Source organism: Bidens hawaiensis, unplaced genomic scaffold (genome assembly GCF_021521415.1).
Source record: "Bidens hawaiensis isolate Kalapana, Puna unplaced genomic scaffold, B.hawaiensis_p1.1 tig00002553_1, whole genome shotgun sequence".
In the NCBI taxonomy this organism is placed as follows: domain Eukaryota; kingdom Viridiplantae; phylum Streptophyta; class Magnoliopsida; order Asterales; family Asteraceae; genus Bidens; species Bidens hawaiensis.
In genome coordinates, this window is record NW_027491139.1 from 1,898,474 (window position 1) to 1,918,953 (window position 20,480).

At 35.3% G+C, this 20,480-nt stretch overlaps 3 protein-coding genes across 3 annotated transcripts; 2 read left to right on the forward strand and 1 right to left on the reverse strand.

Moving 5' to 3' along the window:
- Positions 1-11,575: 11,575 nt before the first annotated feature.
- LOC143620270 (uncharacterized) lies at positions 11,576-12,109 on the reverse strand. Its single transcript, XM_077091984.1, has one exon. It carries the CDS (start codon positions 12,107-12,109, stop codon positions 11,576-11,578), a length of 534 nt encoding a protein of 177 aa, XP_076948099.1.
- A 1,200-nt stretch (positions 12,110-13,309) lies between these two features.
- Positions 13,310-15,511, forward strand: LOC143620192 (uncharacterized). The gene is made up of 4 exons (XM_077091931.1): positions 13,310-13,382; positions 14,477-14,782; positions 14,857-15,039; positions 15,281-15,511. The coding sequence occupies exons 1-4, from the start codon at positions 13,377-13,379 to the stop codon at positions 15,311-15,313; spliced, it is 528 nt and encodes a 175-aa protein (XP_076948046.1). The 5' UTR covers positions 13,310-13,376; the 3' UTR covers positions 15,314-15,511.
- Positions 15,512-16,780: 1,269 nt separating this feature from the next.
- LOC143620193 (F-box/kelch-repeat protein At3g23880-like) lies at positions 16,781-18,424 on the forward strand. The gene is made up of 2 exons (XM_077091932.1): positions 16,781-17,953; positions 18,397-18,424. The coding sequence occupies exon 1, from the start codon at positions 16,781-16,783 to the stop codon at positions 17,948-17,950; it is 1,170 nt and encodes a 389-aa protein (XP_076948047.1). The 3' UTR covers positions 17,951-17,953; positions 18,397-18,424.
- Positions 18,425-20,480: the final 2,056 nt, after the last annotated feature.

Consider the following 20,480-nt stretch of genomic DNA (forward strand, 5'->3'; position numbering starts at 1 on the left):
AATCAATCATTCATATCTATCACGTATATCATATATGGAATACACTTACCACTTAAGGTAAGTGTATTAACTAATCACATCGAGTATGCACACAGCCCCGAAAAACATAACAATGAGTGGGGCTAGAAACTCACCTGAACCCGGTTACTTCTTCCGTTAATGGTTACTTCTTTCTTGAGTAGTGCACGACTAACTGTATAACAATTACACGTATCAATTTAACTATCATTACCCATATCGTCTTTCTAGTTCAATTATTACCCACAACGAACGGGGGTCCGGGGGCAGCGCCCCTGGCAGCGGGGTTCTAGGGGTGGCAGCCCCTAGCGGGGTCCAAGGGGCAGATCCCCTGGCTGGGGTTAAGCTGTCTTAACACATTTTCCATTAGGATTTTAATTTATTTCCTAATTAAGTCTGATTCACTATCTGATTCGTTACCGAACTTAACTTAAGCGAACTTAGCTACTGGAGAAGTTAACATTAGCGAAGTTAGGTAATGACGAAGTTAACATCATCGAAGTTAGGTAATGACGAAGTTAACATCAGCGAAGTTAGCTAATGGCGAAGTTAACATCAGCGAACTTAACTACTGGCGAAGTTAACAGTAGCGAACTTAACCAGCGAAGTCCAATCAGTAACGAAGTTAGCTGAAGCGAACTTATTATTGGGCGAAGTTAACAGCAGCGAACTTGGCTGCGGCGAAGTTGCCCAGCTGCAGCTACTGTTCGTTCTTAACCCCCCCTAATCATCTTCGTTTCTTAACCAAATAACTCGATTTAGGTATCAATGGATTCGGAATCCAAGCGCATACGAACCCTAACCCTCAAATCAACCAAACATTCATGTTCAAGGGGTGCGATTTATACATTCATATTACGGGTTCCTTTAGGTTATCAATAAACCTATCAAATGTTAACGGATTTTAGTAGGATTTGTTGTGTTGGATTCGTTGTTAACCTACTAAAACAGATCTATGAATTCTCAAACAAAACCGAACCTAAACGAACGATTCATAATTATAACGTACCTTAAACGAGTCGAACTACGAACACGGTAAAGTCTTGATATTGGTTTGGCTTGTCACGACGTTCCAGCACCAACAAGCTCGGGTTTTCGCCTTCGGATCTTGGTTCGGGTTGTGTGTGTGTTTTGGGTGTGTGAAGGGATTATGGAAAGATGAAATGAGAAGTTAGGGTTTTAGGATAGTTTAAGGGGTATTTATATCCCTTAAAGCCCATGGACCTAAGGTCCATCCCACCATCTTAATCCATTTAATTACCCAAGTCCATGATTCTTTCTATATTTAATATTAATTAAATATTAGCACTCGCTTTAAAATCATAGGCCTCTTTTATTTATCGTTATAAAATTCGGGATGTTAAAGACAATGTTTTATGTGAAATTTGGTATTAAGTGATGCCTTACACAACAATCCAAAACATGCGTGCTTGTTTACCTAAATCGTACACGTAAAACATTCTCATTTTATTGTTATTTTTCTTTTGTCTTTTAGTAATAAAATAATCTACTTATTCACTACGTTTTGATTCACTACATTTTATTGTTATTTTCATTTTTTGTTTATAATTTAAAAACGTAAAAAGTTGTATAAAAGTTGGAATGGTAAAAATGCATTTGGAAATCCACTTGACGGGTACTTGTGTTGGATGTAATTTTCGTTGGGCCGACTCATCGAGCATATGATAGTTGGTGTCTTGTTTATCAAGTTGAGCACGCAACTTGGTTTACATGAAATAAATTACTTGGCGAACAAGTCGAGCCAATGACTTGGACAAGAAGAAATTTATTTATTCATTATTTAGATTTTTTTTTACCATTTAGTATTTGAATATGATTATGATATTTGTATTCTAGTCTAAATGGGTTTTGAAATCTAAATTAGTATATATACCTGAGTTTGTGGATTATATCATTAAGATCATTAAGAGTTTTGAGTATTTTAATTTTTCGAGATAATGAGAATTACAGAGATCGAGCTTATGATCTAAATTTTCGTTTTTGTGTTTATCAATCATGGTCACCAAACTTCAACTTGATGCAGGGCAACCGTTCACAGAAAATAAAAATAGCCTTAATAAAAACTTATTTAAATTACATTAGAGAAAAGGAAACCAGAAACAAAAAACAAAACTACAACTATTACAAAACTGAAATAAAATTACAATACATAAACGAATTACAATGGAAAATGAAACACTTAACCAAAAACAAATGACTGGTTGAGAATCTGATTGCATGAACGATTTTCCGTGTGTGCTCAATCTTTGCACGTATAGCAGAGATAAGGAGTTTCAAGAGCCTTGTAATTAATGACCAATTAACTATGCAACTCATGGAACTCGAACAAACACACTCGAACCATGAGTGGAAATACTAAAGGCACAATCAAAATGCATATTACACACATCACTCCTTGACTAGTCCCGATTCCATCCCCAGTTTGAGCGCGGCGGGTGTCTTGCACTGTTGCAAATGCCACTGAATGCAAGCTCGGCCCATAGGAGGTCGAAGAGGTCAACAGGCGCAGACTAGGGATGAGCAAAATCAGTACCGATACCGATTTGTACCGGTACCGAATCGGTACCAAAGTTTTAGGTTTCGGGATCGGTACGGTACCGGTACCGGTACCAAGAATTTTCGATTTTCGGGATCGGTACCGGTACGGTACCATGCTCATCCCTAGCGTAGACCCATTCTCCCAAGAGACCCATCATCGTTAGAAAATGTTTTATATATTTTATATATAATCTTGTTTTAAAACGTAAGTATAGAAATGACTCATTGTTGCAATGAAAAGAATGTAGTCTATAAAATCAAAGGTCATGAGTTATTCAATTTTAATTGGTGGTATTTTAATTTTTATAGAAAAAGTTTTCTTTGTGTTTTATATGAGTTATTAGTAACATTTTATTATTTTTATTTTTTTTTGATTTGGTCCGTACATTGGGCTTTGGAAATGTAACCCAACTAATAAATTTGTCAACTTATTTATCGCATAAATAAAAACGTGATTTCAGAGGCCCTTCTTCATACTCGTCCAAGCCCCAAAATTTTAAGAGATTTTCGAAAACGACCTTGACTAAATGTGTCTTGTTATACAAGAAATCATTTTTGTAAGCCCTCTCACTTGTAAAACGCTTATCATTCCACCGATATAAGACAAACCTGTTTTCCATAGTTTCAAAGTCACAACCATACAACTTAGAGTATCGATGTCACATTCATTTTAACTTTGTTTTAAACATGTTAGTAATCAGTATATTAAAAACAAATACCAATAATAATTTGTGTCCAAATAAGTGAAAAACACATTTTTTACTAAAATTTTCAATGACTAATAAATATGATTATATAACCAAGTATGAGATTGTAATTATCATATATATATATATATATATATATATATATATTCTGTTATTTAATCGTTAAACTACTTATTTTCGGATATAGGATATTTGTTGAAAGAACAAATAATTTATTAATCCTTGTTTTCTCTTTCAAATATTTGCAAGTGGATTAAAAAAATAAAAAAAGAAAAGAAAAAGAAATGCATTGTAGTCTCCATTGGGTAGTCACTTTGACAACATGTATATTAAAGATTATTTTCCACACGAATTATGCAACGTGACCCTTGGAAATAAATGTGAGTTAGATATTTTACTAATGTCACGAGGACACGCAACACGAGGATAGCATGTATAAATACCAATAGCCCCTTGATATTATAAAACAAGAAAAGAAAATGACACTACATAAAGATATTATAATATACATTGAGAAATTCTAGTACAATACTTCTATTGGTATGCCACATGTTTACGTTTAAAGTATTTATAATCTATGCTCGTGCATCTACTTTCGGTAATCTATTTACATTTATTCTTGTCAATATGGCCTAAAAGTATTCTTACACAAATAAGCACCCATGTACATATCTACTTTTGTTCATGTATCATTAGCAAAATATAGGTTTGACAAACAAAGTTCAATAGAATGATTCAAGCATATTAAAGATATTTAGACCCGCAATATAAAAAAATGTGTATACATGATTCATAAGATCAATCATGTGAGTGGTGCTGTATAACACTATCAACTTATCGGATGGTCATAACACGATTGGCCTTCCATAACATTTATAAGTGTTTGTGACACTATGGGTGGGACCTTCGTCTAACATGTTTCTCATTTACAAGGTGTTGAGTATTATTTCTTATTTTTTTACTTCACATTAGCGCGCATGGTGCGAGTGATGGTTGCACTTCGCACACTCGTGCCACCGGGGGACACATTTGTTTTTTTTATATCACTGGTTTGGTTTGCCGCTAAGTTGGTTTGTTACTAGTTATCAGTTGCCGATACGAGGTTAGATTGTCATTGATTGATCAGTTGCGTCTAAATTTGGTGGTTAATGAGATGTTACCACCGATGGCAGCCTCTGTCCATGTGGACATCAATTGCCATTGTCGGTGGGTCTGCAACTGCTAATGAGCAGTTTTCAGTTTTTGTAACATCACGTAAGTTTCGGGCCAAAAATGTCAAGTTTTCAAAGCCAAGGGACCAATTCTGTCAATTTCCAAACTTCAGGGACTAAAATGTAAATTCTGTTTTCTGAGCCCATCGCGCTACGCGACAGGGTCAAAAAGACACCCATCACGTACCGCGATGGGGTGTCTGACACGGATTGACACGTGTGCCACGTGGCACACGGTGGCAGCGTCTGCTGCCACGTGTCACCACGTGTTGACACGTGTGGCGGCGCCTGCCACGTGTTGACACGTGGCAGGTCTAGGGGTCTGACTCGCCAGGCCTACGTCGCAGTACGCTACGGGCCAGTCGAGAGACCCATCGCCTACCGCGATGGGGTCAAGATCAGCCCTATAAATAGGGGTTACGAGTTCATGCCATTCTCACCTCAAAAATCACACACATACTCTCTCTAGACTCTCACACTACCTCGTAAAGCGTGCCCTTGATCCGTCTCGATAAACGTGCCCCGAGCCTCATTTTTCGTGCCCGTTACCTGGATATACGTGCCACTCCCCGACATCCCGAACAAGAAGGAAGTACTGCCTGACGACCCGGTGATTTTCTCGAAGTACGTGCCAAAGGTGTTGACGTCTCGAAAGGCGTGCCAAGTGTAAGAAGGTGCTGATCAAGTAAAAGTTGATAAGCAAGCGGCGTCGAAGTGCTGCCCAAGTGTCTAGGGTGTTGCCAAGCCAAGCAAGGTAGGCATAATGCCCGACCAAAATAATAATAAAATATTGAAAGGGCTTAATACCCTAAGTCAATATTATTCTCGATAAACGAAAGAAATATTTAACAAAGAAAAGAAAGATAAAATATGTATATTAATATATATAAAGATAAGATTATTCTTTGTTATAGAAATATATTATTTAAGTATTATGAATATACTTAAATAATAAAAGAAATATGTTTCTTAAAGAAGAAGAAACGTCGGGTTTTCAATATAAACTAAAGGTTTATAAGTTACTATTAAAACTAAAGGTTTTAAAATAAATAAAAGAATGAACTAAAGGTTCATCGAGATGATAAGACTAAATGTCTTAAGCCGGATCGTGTATCCGACTAATGAATGTTATACTCGTACTATAGGTGCGAGATAGCGAAGGAAGAACTAACGGATGGTGTTGGAAGCCGATCCCATTGAAAGGTGAATACGCCATTCTTTTACAAACTTGATTTCAAACAAACAAATGTGTTATGTGTAAAACTTTACATGAGGCTACGTGTCTCTAAAAACATTGTAAATAAGAGTATAAGCCAGCCCTCAGGCTATGGTATACGTTTGTCTGGATCCTTTCATATGTGGAACACGGTGGGCACATCGCACCACGCTTGGTCACGACCTCCAGCCACGATGAGCCGGACCTAAGTTACGTCCGAGTGGGGAATGGCCATGTGTATATTTATGGTACCTAAGTTATGTCATAAACGTTGCGGTGTTTCGCTGAGGTGACCTAGTGCAGAGACTCGAGTTTATAATGATTGTTGTTTTAACTTGATTATTCCTAAGCCAAGATGGGCCGAGGCTTACGTGGTCTCGAGGGGTAATTAAGTAAAGAAAATATTTTTGCGGCAGCATATTCACCAGCATGCGTTGCTGACGTATTTTATTTAACATTGTGCAGGTAATCAAGATTAGAGCTTGAGAGAACGAAGAAGCTCAAGTATCCGATGGCTCGGATAGTTTTATGTAAATATTAAAACTTGGTGGTTTTGTAAAACATATAAACAAGTAAAACCAAACGAGACTTTTGTCTCGTCTTTTGTATTGTAAATATTTATAATATCGATCCTTATATTTTAAAGTCTTCCGCTAATAACCATAACTCTGATTTATTTACAAATATGGTACCAACTATGGTTCATACTCCTAGGCCTAGATTGGGGGTGTGACAGTTTTCACTACCATGTACCAGTGATTCATTTCTAATTGTCCGGTTAGCTTCCAATGGAAACATAAACTTGTTTAACCAAAGTATTTTTTTTTGAAACGACCAACTAAGTAACGCCAGGTACTCTGTATGCGCCCCCCCCCCCCCCATTGGCTAAAGGTAGCCCGAGCCGTCCACGAGTCCCACTTTTTAAATTGTAATATTTTGATTAATAGTAATTTTTTGATTACTAATCCCACTTTTTAAAAACGAGCACGAGGCTTTGATACCAGAATGCGGAAATCTGTTATGCCGTTAAGCAATTTGTAAACGTCTGTTATGCCGTTAAGCAATTTATAAATATCTGTTATGCCGTTAAACAATTTATAAATATATGTTATGCCGTTAAACAATTTATGGAGTTTATTATTGAAAGACAACAATAAGTCTTCAAATGCTTGAAAGTTTTTTGAAAACCTTCGTTTATTAATTTTGTCCTTGTAAGAGACATCATAAAAAAGTCTTTAATTGCATGAAATCTTTTGAAAACCTTTTGTTTATTAATTTTTTTATAAGACATGAGTATATGTCTTTGGGTTTATAAAAGACATGAAGTCTTCATTTGTGTTCTTAGGTTTATTAAATTCCCAATGAGAAATCATTTAGTTTCGATAAAGATTAATCGAGTTTTGTTTTGAGAAATCAAATTTTGTAAAGATGCTTAAGGAGAGATTATAATAAATACTTTTTAAAGTAAATTAACATTTATGAAATAAACCATACCTCTTCTTCTTATCCAGCTAAGTGAACATTTTAAGTTGAATTTTACAAGTGAGCAACCCAACCAATCTGTTCCCTACGGCCTCCTGCCTCAACGATACTCTTATGGCTCCAGGGCTCTAGGTTTTACAAAATTCTTAAAGATGAACTTGATGGATAATAAGAACTGATATATTTATTTCACAACTGTTCTTCCCGAGGGAAGAAGTTCTTAGTACTTACATAATACTCCTTTAGCAAGGAGATTACTCACTAATACACATGATTACAAGAGAGAAAAGAAAGATAGAACGGGATCGAGAATGAGATGCCTAAACTTAAGAATCAATCTCCTTTATATAGAGGAGAAGATTTATACAATGGACTAAAATGCCCTTCTAATTTCGTCATGCATGATGTTTTTTAATCGACATACCCATGTGTTGGGTCCAGTTCCCTGGTGTCTTCATCCGAGTAATAGCTGTAAAGTTGAGAGCTATTATCTTCTTTTGTACTGTCTGAACAGTATTCGCAATTATGATTTTCATAAGTGCGTTGAAGCTCCTGACATAGTCTTTCTTTTGTGACTGGCCCCGCTTCTACTTTATTAAAGATGATTCTTTGCTCCATCTTTTTTAAAGCTTCTTTCTCGTGCTTTGGTAGTGGAAGACTACTAAAGCTGGTAATTACACAGTGGTGACTGTAATAGTTCACTTTATTAAAGCTTCCAACTTTTATTTTTTGCAAGTTTTCAAGAATTTTTAGAAAACTCTTGACTCTTATTTCAACCCAGTTGCTTGGGTCTTCATATTTTTCTTCCATGACTTTGGATGGATTCACGCCTCTTGTTTTAGCAAGACCGATTTCCAGATGGTGGTAACTTTGGAAGGACTTTCCTTGGTGCCAATCTGGGAGTGTAGAGGTACACTTGATGAAGATGTTAGCATCTTTTGCTGCTGCAATATTTTTTCGAAAGTTTTTTATAGCTTTCTTCATTCCTTCGGCCATTAAATTAATTTCTTGTAAATTAGAGGAGGGATAAATATACTTAACTAACCCAACAGAGAATGCTAAGGAGATAAGTTATGGGCTTGCGCCTGGACAAAAGACAATTAAACTTTTAGTAGCCTTATCTTCTGTGTAAATGTGCTCGGATTCAAAGTCATTTTGACTTAAAGATCGCGCTTTAGACCATAATGATCTAAATTCATCAAGAGATACAATATCTTGGGATTCTTCTTCTTCTTTCTCTTCAGTAAATTTTAATTTTGAAGGAAATGGGGAAGCTTTTCTGAACTCAACGGTTTTTTCTTGTTTTCCTGGTTTTAAAGGTTCAGGAAAAATTGTTACCTTCAAAGGTATTTCTCTTTTTCCAAGATTTGCTGAATAGCGAGTGGCTTCTTGTTGGGCTTGTGCTAACGTCCCAAATTTCTTGAATGGATAGCTGGTTCCATCCACGTAACTTTTGACTGTTGACCAGTCTTCGTATATCCCTCTATGCTCACCGTCAAATATAACATAGAACCTTGTTTTTGGATTTTCTGGTCTCTGTATGATTTGAGAGTAACTTGGTCTTAATGAGACCTCTTCAGTTTTTGGCAAACTGTCAGCCATCAACGGATTTGATTTGTCTTTACCAGAGCCATTTGCTTCTGGACTAGATGAAGATCTTAGTTCTTCATTAACTTTTCTTTTGCTTTTTTCCAAAGCAACAGGAGTAAACGGACTTGTTTTTTCTTTACCCTTTGCCGTTTGAAAGGGAATATATTCAGATTGTCTCCTTTCGTATTCCTGCTCTGAATTAGCAGTTGTTTCTGGACTTTCGTCATAGAGTGCTATTTTTTCTTGAATAGACTTTAATTCTATAAGAAGAATTTTTTCTTTGAGACGTAATGCCTTTAGCTCTTCCATGAGTTTTTTCTTTTTATGGAAAAGATTTGTATACTCCACTTGAGGAAGGTTTTAGCTCCTTAAATAGGAGAAAAAATGTGTGAATAGTATTCACGATTATTGAAAGTCTCGTGTCAAGCAGTCAGCCAGCACGTTTTTGGTTTCCTCGAGATGCTCAATGTCGAAAGAATATCTAGAAAACCACATTTGCCATCTGACTAGACATCCTTTGAGATAATTGGAATTTGAATTTAAATAAACCAATTCATTTTTCTTTTGAAGATTTTTTTGAAGATTTTTATAAAAATTGTCCGGGTCTTCATCTTCACCCCCCCCCCCCCCGTTTAAAAGTTTTATTTTTATTCATCTCGATCTATTAGAGCTATTGCTACTGTCTGAAGATGAATCATAAGTTATTTCAATTGAATATATCTGCATATAGTCATCAAAAATATTTTCCGAAGGATAATATCCTTCAATTTCTGCCTCAGAAATGAGCTTTACCTTTTCTGGGAACTTTTGTCTATTAGGACATTCGTTGGCATAATGCCCTTCTTCCGAGCATATCCAGCAACGACATTTCTTTTTTCCTTGGGGACAAACTTTAGGTTTTTCTTTTGAAATGTATTTTCCAGGGACGAATTTTCTTTTCTTGGGTTTCCAAAACCTTCTTTTAGTTTTATATTTTCTTTTATATTTCTTTTTGAAATAATTGTTTTTCTCCTCTTCACACCCGAAAGATAATTGAGGTGTATCAGTAATTCTATGGCAACAATTTTTGTTAAATCTTTTTAACTGTTTTTGCTTGTTGGAAAAGTCGCAGTAAACAGCAATTTCTTCTTTAACGATTCTTGTAGTAAAACCTAGAGAGTGCTTTGTTAAATCGTTCTTTTCTTTATTCCATCGTTCTTTGGCTTTTTCGCCAACAATAGGAATTTTCATTAGGTAAACTTCTATCCAAGAATGATATTCACCTGTGCTTAGCTTATATAAGTTTTGTTCAAAAAGACAAGTAAAGTCATCTAAAAGACATATATCACAAAGTTGTGATTGGGTTAATATCTGCCTTGCTTTTTCAAGCAATTTTTGGTTCTCACGATCTTTATTTGTAAGGAAATCGATACCTACGAACATCATATACATGGCATTAATAATTTGATCAAAGAGATAATCCCCATGTAGATTTTCATTCCAAGTTGTTCCTTTAATAAAATCTTGGACTATTCCTGCGGACTTATGTTCTATTAATAACAATAAGGCCTTGGCATTGGAAAATTCTTCTGGATTAGACTGGATAATCAGATTAATTTCAGTGTTCCATTTGTCGATTGTTTCTTTTCTTTGATTAAAATCAAAAATACAATCAATTTTTATGGTACCAATTTCAGTTGAACTACCATTATTTTTATCTGAATTTGGTATCCCCTTATGGTAGGGCATAGAGAATTCATATTTTGTGTTCTCTTTCCTGTAGGATGGCTTGCGGTTACTACTACTAGCAGCGCTGGATTGATTCATCACATGTTTTGGAATTTCTTCTTCTGAAGAATCTTCTTCTTCAGTTTCGGGTTCTTTTAAAGCAAAAATTTTTTCTTTATTTTCTGGAAAATATTTTTCTTTTAATTCTTTATTTTCATAAAATTTCTTTTCGCACTCTTGATCGCTTAAGGTCATGAGTTGAACGAGTTCCTGTATTTGTTCGGCTGAATAGCTTTCCAGCTGTTCGTCAAAAATTTGTTCTATTCTTTGCGTGATAGAACTCATTTATTTACAAGACAAAATAGTTTTATTATTTTGAAGACTTTGTATTTCTTTTTCGAAATTTCGTTTTTGTTGCATCAAAAGATCCAGTTTTTTAAGCTTATCACATGGATAGATGCTTAAGTCATTTTGAAGCTCATTTATTTTTTGAAAGATATTTTGAAGTCTAATTTCTGGATTTATCTTTTGAATAGGATTTCTCATCTGACTTTTATTAGTCTTTTGAGGTAGATCCGAAAGGCCATTCAAGAGCGTTTGGACTTTTAGAACTTCCTAATGAAGGATTTCCAACATTAAAGTTGGGAAAAGAGTATTTTTGAAATCTCTTTTTCTCATCAGAAGTATTTTCTTTATGTTCTTCAGTCTTTAGTGTTTTTTCTTCTTTAATCTTATCAATTTTGTCTGAGACATCTTTGATAATTTTTGCCGCTATGGCTTCTAAGCCTTCATTGGTAGTTAATTCTTCTACATTTTTGATCAATTCTTTAATCGATTCTTCGATTTTTATTAGACTCATGTTATAGAAATTATTGCTTTTCTAGCCTTGAGATTGTCAATTCTTTTTCTAATAGCAAGAATTTCTTCTTTTAAAGCTTTTATTTTTAGAGTTTTTGTTTTATGACTTGTCATAAAATCTACTCTAACTTGCTCAATTTTTATAAGAAAAATTTGTATTGAAGCTTCTTCTTGAATAATTTCTTCATTTAGAAGCTCTAAATTTTTAAGGATTGGCTATGATGAAGTCATTTTTCAGTTATTTCCTTAAGAATTTCACTATATCTGTCAACCTTTTCAGACATAGATCTTATTAATTGTGATTCAGTAAAACTGGGTTCTCCTATTCTTAAAGGGTTTCCAGTGAAACTATGTCTAGGTCGGGACACTAGAGGTTGTTTATTGCGAGCAATATTAATTGCCCAATCTTCTTGTAACTGTGAAGGTTCAGAAAATTTACTTCCTTCGACAGTTCCAATTTCTGAGAATATATCTTCGATTGTTATATTCTCTTTCTCTTTATACTCAATTGAATGAGTATTATTTGTCAAAGCATACGAGATTAAATAATTAATCGTAAATACTTTATTACCCGGTTCCATAAGGTCGGTTCTTTCACATTGATGTATGAAACATAATGTTTTATCGAAATCTTTTGAATCCCGATGTAAGGCAAATTTAGGATATATAGTAAACATAAATTTTCCATATGCTAAATTTCCTTGTACTGCTCCTAAAAGAGCATCTTGTCTGTTAACAATTCTATTGTCAACTAGAGTCATTTTTATAAGAAAATTAATTCCATCTTTAAATTGTGCTTTTAGAAGAATTTTTACTGCTCCTATATGCACCATATTCATGGTTCTTCTTAACTCAGGTTTCATAGTCAAAAGTCTTTTTGCTATTTCTCCTTTAGTTAGAAGAGGTAGATATACTTCTCCTGAAGTATCTTTTATATCTACTGAAAGTTCTTCAGTATTGAAGCAGTAGAAAATCTTATTTTTTCTAGAGAAAGTTCTTGAGACTAAACTCTGTAAGTGATTAGGTTGATTAAAAACCGTTTTTGTGCCAAGCTTGAATTTAAGTCTGTTAATTTTTTCTAGTTGATTAAAATTAATCATATAATCTGAAGCAAAACCGTTTTCATTTTCTCTAAAGTTTATTACTTCGGTTATTTCTTGATTGTTAGATGTTTCACAATCAGTTTCTTTATGATCTATCTTAAGAGACATTTGATTAATAGTAATTTTTTGATTACTAATCCCACTTTTTAAAAACAAGCACGAGGCTCTGATACCAGAATGCGGAAATCTGTTATGCCGTTAAGCAATTTGTAAACGTCTGTTATGCCGTTACGCAATTTAACAAATCCGTTGCGCAATTTGTAAATCTGTTATGCCGTTAAGCAATTTGTAAACGTCTGTTATGCCGTTAAGCAATTTAACAAATCCGTTGCGCAATTTGTAAATCTGTTATGCCGTTAAGCAATTTGTAAACGTCTGTTATGCCGTTAAGCAATTTATAAAATCTGTTATGCCGTTAAGCAATTTGTAAACGACCAACTAAGTAACGCTAGGTACTCTGTATGCGCCCCCCCCATTGGCTAAAGGTAGCCCGAGCCGTCAACGGGTCCGAACAGACGGAGCTGCTAGCGGTCCACCTATTGAGGGATTCCCCAGATAAAATCCGATCCCCACGCCCATCAAACGACACGGCATACGTTCAATGTTTCTATTTATAAAAAAATCAAACATAAAAACAAAACCATTAATAATAGAATAGTAATAGAATAGAAGATATTTTAAAATAGACACACTAATCGTTTACTGTTGAGTCAACAACTGGTCTTCCTTCCCAGCTGAGTAAAGAAAATAGAAATGTCAAAATATATATAATGTCAGCGGTGGCCGCCACATTACCTTACCTTACCTTACCTTACCTTACCTTCATCTCATTTCATTCTCTCTCTGTGGCTGGATCCTATACATACTCTGATCTACCCACTCATTAACACCTGCTTTCTTTTCATACATCAAACCTACACCAGCCATGGCAGTAAGTTTCACCTTTTCAATCATTTAATTATTGATTCAGGATTCAATGTATTGAAGCTACATACAGTTCATGATTATTATTCTAGTTTTGAGTCTGCATTTATTCTGAGAGAAATATTAATTTTAATGTTTAGGTTATTGTGATCTTAGTCTATTGATTGATTCTTATTGTTTGTTAGCAAGTTGATTGTTTAGCTCTATTTTCAGCTAGGGTTTGCAGGATTGAGATTTTGAGTTTGATTTACTTAATGTGGATGATGAGAAGCTGTACTGTGTGGATTGTGTATGAAGCACAAGCACTGACAAAATTGAAATTAAATCTGTATGATTTAGGTTTAACCGGATAATATGTTTTTAGCTAATTGGATAAGCTCTAAGATCTGCAAGCAGTTAACACAAGAGAGTTTTCCATTGTTAATTCACCTTAAGTGATCGAACCTAGTTTTAGGTTTAACTGTAGATCTGTGTGTGGTAAGCGCGTGATCCCCTTTAGCAGAGGTCTCGGGTTTGAATCTTGCTTCCACTTGTTTCCTGTTATAACCTTTTAGGGGCCACCTGCACAGCATAAGCTGTGATTTACTTGATCCCACTGGTTAGCAGGGTATCGACAGTAGGGTTGTTCAATAAATAGCTCATGGGTCGAAAATTGCTTGAAAAAGGTTGTACAAAATCAGTTCAGTTGTAAACGAGCCAAGCCCGAGCTATCGATTGGCCCATTTTTTTATTTTTTTAATTTATTATATACACACATATATATGCATATACATACACAAACATACCAGCCTACTGGCCTGCTTGGGCTCGGCGTGTGAACAGCCCTAATTGGCAGGATATGTGAGTTTTCTGGTAACAAGTTCTCATGATTACAAAGATAAACGGGGTCAAAAATAATTTAAGGTTTAATGGTAGATCATTGCGTGATTCTAAAAGGTATTAAGGTTTTAGCTCTTTAGTGTATGTCCGAAAGATTCACATGTGAATGGTCTCCTGCTTACAGTTTATGACTTGTGGGATTGACAAGATGAACCTTTTGATCATGAAAGTCAAAATTACCACAATATCCGTGATCTTTCTAATAATAAACCTTCATTTCAGGCGCAAGAAGAAGCTGAACTAAAGTATGCAGAATCCAAGAAGTCAGAATCTGAGACACCAAAAAACACAGATGCATCAAGACCCAAAAATGAAACTCGTGTTAGCCAAGATGGTGACTCAAGCAAATCATTTGATTCCCCTAAAAAGGTCGCCACACTACCACATCAGCAGGCAAAAGGCGGGACCCGGAGTAACACGGCTTCTCCGATGTGGGAAAGAAAGGTTTCATCGGAAGGTATCAATGGTGCAGCCTCTTCGACTCCTGGTAGATCACGGTTGAGACAGGTTACTGTTGGTGATGAAAGTGTAAGTTCCTTTGACTAATTAATTTGTCGGTTTTTGTGATACGATTCTAATTGGACAAATGTATGATGTGGCAGCCTGATGACAGCACTGCTGTCCCAGTATTTGGTGACTGGGATGACAACGATCCCGCTTCAGCTGAAGGTTACTCAACCATATTTGACAAAGTAAGAGAGGAGAAGCATGGTGGTGGTGGTGGAAAGTCACCGAGGGTAACAAGTGATAGTTACTATTATGGTCAAAGACCCGGGGCCAAAAAGGTAAACACCCACTTCTACATGGTTTAGTTACTAGAAGCGACAATTATGAAAAGATAACTAGTGAATGAGTTGATTTGGGTTATGTTTTTATCTCTAGATGCATGAGACGCAAATTTTACCTATTGGGGTTATATAGATCAAAAGATATCCAAATTGTGTTATTACTGTAACGATATAGTTTTTGTAATCATATCGATTGACCCGTGTCCCATATTTTACTAGTTTTAAAATGATTGTGCAGGGATGTGGCTGCTTTCCATGGGGCAAAAAGTGATTTCTGGGTGGCTGTTGTAGTGAAGTTGTATGGATTGTATTTCTTGTATAAGTATGGTGTCTGTAAACTGCATTGTTTCTTGTTAATTTATTTCATATTCATTCCATTGTTTCCACATGATGTTTGTATTGTTAATCTGTAAAATGAGAATCTGAAAGAAGAAATCAAGAAGAATTTGGGTGAATAGTATTTTCTGTTCTTTTTGGGATACAAACTACAAAATGAGACCATGATTAGTTGAGTCTGTATAGTTTATGTTTTCTCACTTTTGTTTTTGTCGTAACGGGTAGAATTAAGTTGTTTTAGAAGAAAATGTATCAGAATGGATTCACTGTTATACTTTTATCTTGTGGCGCTGGCATTGTGGGATGGCATTGTTGGTGTAATGAACGAACGGTTTGTCGAATGTTCGGTTCGTTTACACCCTTGTTTGGTGGTGTTTGTGACATAGGTGATTGAACTACGTGACGGGCTATGGTGGTGCGACGCCAACCACTTTTTTTCCTTGTTATGCAGGGGCAAAGCTACATGTATAATGTATTGTATGGTTAAAGTGATCGAACCCAATGATTTTGAAATTTGATGTGAAAATTTGGATTGAACCCGATCTTTAAAGTGACCTCTTAAATATAATTCACGTCCCTTCTCCTTCATGCATCGTGTGTTCGACTCCCACAGCAGTTTCATTTCTCTTTTATGGCAATATTCTGACACAATCTTCTTTTGAGAGATGATATTATCATAATTCATTATGAGTCACATGATCATTATAATATTTATTATCATTACCTACCTGATTCATAAAAATATTATATACATAAATAGAATTTATTACTCTTTAATACAATAAATCTAGTCATATTATATATTTATTATGTATTAAAAATTTGATTTGGTTGGATTGTGAATGGGAGTAAAAATTTTGAGTTTTGTTGGTTGTGTGAGTGGAAAAATGAGAAATTAATTTTTTATAAATAATTAGTTTGGTTGAGTTGTGAGTGGAATAATCATAGACTAGTTTACAACTTATATTGATGTCACAAATCAATGAGTTGACATGTTTTTAATTTCTTGTTCTTTATTCTTTTACAATAATTAGGTTTAGGTATAATCTTGATTTTTTATTATAACTTTTAATAATTAAGTTTTTAAAAAATCTATAAACACAGTTATGTTCAGTTTTTTTAATACATCGTTATAAATTTTATTAAAAAAATAAGTTAGTTTAAAAAAATATATATTTTAATATAAAATTAATATTAATCATTTAAGTACGTATGATGAATATATATATTTTTTAATATATTTAAAATGATTATTTAAAAGATTTATATCATTAGAAGAAAATAACACTTATTGATTATTATGATGACACAATAATTTGTCAGGAGTCATTGACGGTATGGTTACAAACCACCACTCCTGATTACTAATTAACCCTAGGTCCGTCCGTAAGCAGGCACTGACATGGCGGTGGAAGACGAAGAACACAACGGAAGTGAAGCATCCGAAGATCCTCAATCATCTGTTCTTACGCACCTGACTGAGATCATCGTCGAAATTCTCCTGAGGCTTCCCGTTGAGTCGCTGTTACGGTGTAAGTCTGTTTGCAAGTCATGGTGCTCTTTAATTTCCGATCCTCACTTTGTTAAGTCTCATTTTGCTATATCAACTAGAAACAATTACTATAGACAACATAGGCTAGTTTTTAGCACTGGGCAAGGAGAAAAGCTTAAGACTTGTAGCCTTCATCATGTGCTGTATGATAATAATAATAATAATAATAATAATAATAATTATAATAATTCCATTAATAATGCTTTAGACCTTGATTATCCATTCAAACACTCGAATAATCCTGTTAAGATTGTCGGTTGTTGTAACGGGTTGGTATGCATACTTGTTGACAAGGACGCTCTGTTTATGTGGAACCCGAGTACTAGAAAATCATACAGATTGCCACCCACTGGTTATTATCGAATGCCCTTCTGTGGTTATGTGTTGTATGGTTTTGGGTACCAACGCTCTACTGATGATTTCAAAGTTGTTGAAGTTATTTGTAGCTTTAGGCGTGCAACCTTGGTTAGGATATACTCGTTAAAAAATAGGAAGTGGAAGTCGATTGACGCTTTTCCGCCCCGTTTTCGGTTATCTGCTTATGGTAAGCTCTGTAACGGGGCTCTTCATTGGGCTGCTAGTAAGTCATCATCTTATCCGTGGACTATAGTTTCATTGGGTTTGGAAAACGAGACTTATGGGGAAGTGTTGCAGCCTGTGTATGATGAAGGTGATTATAAGGATTTGATACTGGGGATTTTGAGAGAACAGTTGTCTGTGCTTTGTGATTATCCTGGTATTCGTGCGGATGTATGGGTGATGAAGGTTTATGGAGTGAAAGATTCTTGGACTAAATTGGTTTCCATACCGTATTTGACTGATCCTGGGAGGGATCGGTTTTTTATGCCTTTGTGTGTTTCAACTGATGGAAAAATATTGCTGCAATTCGGGTGGAAGAAATTGATTATCTATGATTCTAACAACAATTCATTTTCAGGAATTCAGAAGTTAGATGGATGCATTAAAGCTTGTACCTTTGTTGAGACTTTCGTTTCACCATTGCCCACAGCAGGTCATTGATTGGTAAAGCACCCATTTTTTTTCCCTTTGAAAAGCCATGTTTACTGTTACAAGTTATACAAACTTGGAAAAAAAAAGATGTCGTCATAAGGAGGAATACAAGTTTGATGCATTTGATTCTAAATCCTTAAATAGTTATAATGTTAATTGGACTCATAGTTTAAGAGAAGTCCAATACTCATTTTTTGTAATGATTACATTGAACAAATATGTTACTTTATTTTGAATTTTTTCAAAGGCGGAATGGCTACTGTGAACTTGAAAAGGTTGTTGTTCCTATGTTGAATACAGAAGTTGATAGTGAAGTGGTCTTTGCACCAACAACTGGACTTGTTAATGAAAGCAGCATGTCTTAGACTTTAGGTTTGGCTTGATTTGCATGGTACATGAGAACTGTTAGGGATTAAAAAAGTTACTAACTTGGTGGTTTTTCCTCTGTTATGCAGGCTCTGTTGGATGCTGCAGTGGTTAACTGGTTATTGCTTCTGGCTTGACTGAGCAAATGAATGTCAACCGTGCTTTATTGTTGCTATGATCTACAGTATTAGTAACCAAAAATTAAGATGATTATTAGTACATACTATGTGTTGGTATTTGTTTTGAGTAACAAATGTGGTGTTACGTTTCTGGATGTTGGATTCTGTAGCTTTCCATGTTCGTATGAGAAACAATACTTTATATGAATATGTTTAGTTTTCTCTTGAGAATAATCGTATGCAAATTATGCATCTCAATTTGACAAGTAGTTTTCAATATAGCCATGCGGGTTGGGTCGGGTCGAGTTGCAAAAAGAGAATTATCGTTTTAAAATTTATATAAATATTGCTATGTTTAGTATGATACCAAAGATGTTGGTATGATAGTAATCTAATGTATTTTGATGAATGGATTTGGAGATTCTCAATTCGTTGATACATTTTGGTTGTCATCGTATTCATCTTCAGTGTAGTGACAAAATTCTTTGTAAAGGCACTAACGGGATTTGGATCTTACTCTTTAGAAAAACCTTATCTAACTCTTTCATACTAATAGGTCAAAGACCCTTTAATAACTAGTGACATAGCTAGGGTCTCTAGAAGTCCACTGCCCAAAATTAGTCACCCCAAAAAATCTAATCTATAAAGGAGACAATACCCGGTTCCGGACCCGACCCGGAACCGGTTCCTACCCGTATCTGACCCGTGGGTACGACCTGGTTTTGGGTTTCTCCCCATGTGATGCCCGTACGCCTGTACCCGTAACCGGACCTGCTGGAACTGGTTCCACCTTAATCCAGCCAAAACCCGACCTTATCCGAGGAACCGGGTCAAATACCTTACTATACCCGGAACCGGTTTCTACCCGACCGGTTTTGACTTTTGTTGACAATACACGGAACCGGTTCCTAAAAGTATCCGGTTGTGCAACTCTAACAATACCTTATTGATCGCATTACACGCAAATTATAGAAGTTAACTTCATCCATCATAGCATTAAGTTTGATGAATTGCTTAACATATGTTTGTAGGAAGGTTGTTAATTGTGGCTAGGGGTGCAAACGAGTTGAGCCGCTCGCGAGCTACTCGAGATCGGTTCGTGAAAAAGCTCGATCGATCGGAGCTAAATCGAGTCCGAGCTTGAGCCTAACAGTAAGCTCGTTTGATAAACGAGCCTGAGCCCGAGCTTCACTTATGTAGCTTGAGCCAGCTCGTGAGCTTAAACAAGCTTGTCATTTATAACATTTTTCAATATATATATTTAGTAGATAAATGATAGAATACGAAAATCCTTTATCGTACAATAGGTGCGCGACATTTTGGAACGTCCATCTTCAATAACCATCCTAATCCTAAAATCACAATTACGCAAGCCGGCCTCCGTCAACCTCTTCTCCCGTCGGTTCCGTCCACCTTTACCATCTCCGTTCAACGATTCCGTCCGCCATCCACCTTCGCGACCACCATCTTCTTCCGACACAACCATCAATCGTTGCTCACATGTCAGTTGATAAAATTGCCCAATTGAAATTGAAATTGTTGAACTAATTGATCAATTAAACTTTGAAATTGGTCCAATTAATCATCAATTTGAAGTTTCAATTAATCAATTTTGAGTGTTACAAAAACCTAGTTGCAGACGCTCCATATTTTGTTCATATGATCGAATCAATGATCAAATTAACGGTCGATTGACGATTGTTTGATGATTATGAGATTATATGAAGTGATTTCAGTGTTCAATTTCATGTTTACAGGTGTTTAAATTCTTTTTGTTAGTTTTAGAAGTTCTGAACACCCAGAACTTTTTAGAACTATTAAACTTTATCAGAACTTATAAACTTTTTTGAACACCTAGAACTTCTTAGAACTTCTAAACTTTATCAGAACTTTTAAACTTCTTTTTAACAACCTGAACTTCTTAGAACATATTAGAATGTTTAAAGATGTTCATTTTTTTTGAACACCCAGATCTTCTTTGAATGTATTAGAACGTTTAAAGATGCTCTTTTTTGGTCAGAACGTTTAAAGGTATTCCGTTTTGTTTCAGAACG

Coding starts and splice junctions, on each gene's coding strand:
- LOC143620270 (XM_077091984.1), bottom strand. CDS start 12,109: ATGACTCTAGTTGACAATAGAATTGTTAACAGACAAGATGCTCTTTTA.
- LOC143620192 (XM_077091931.1), top strand. Junction 14,783..14,856: donor TTACTGTTGGTGATGAAAGT/GTAAGTTCCTTT, acceptor ATGATGTGGCAG/CCTGATGACAGCACTGCTGT. Junction 15,040..15,280: donor AAAGACCCGGGGCCAAAAAG/GTAAACACCCAC, acceptor ATGATTGTGCAG/GGATGTGGCTGCTTTCCATG.
- LOC143620193 (XM_077091932.1), top strand. CDS start 16,781: ATGGCGGTGGAAGACGAAGAACACAACGGAAGTGAAGCATCCGAAGAT.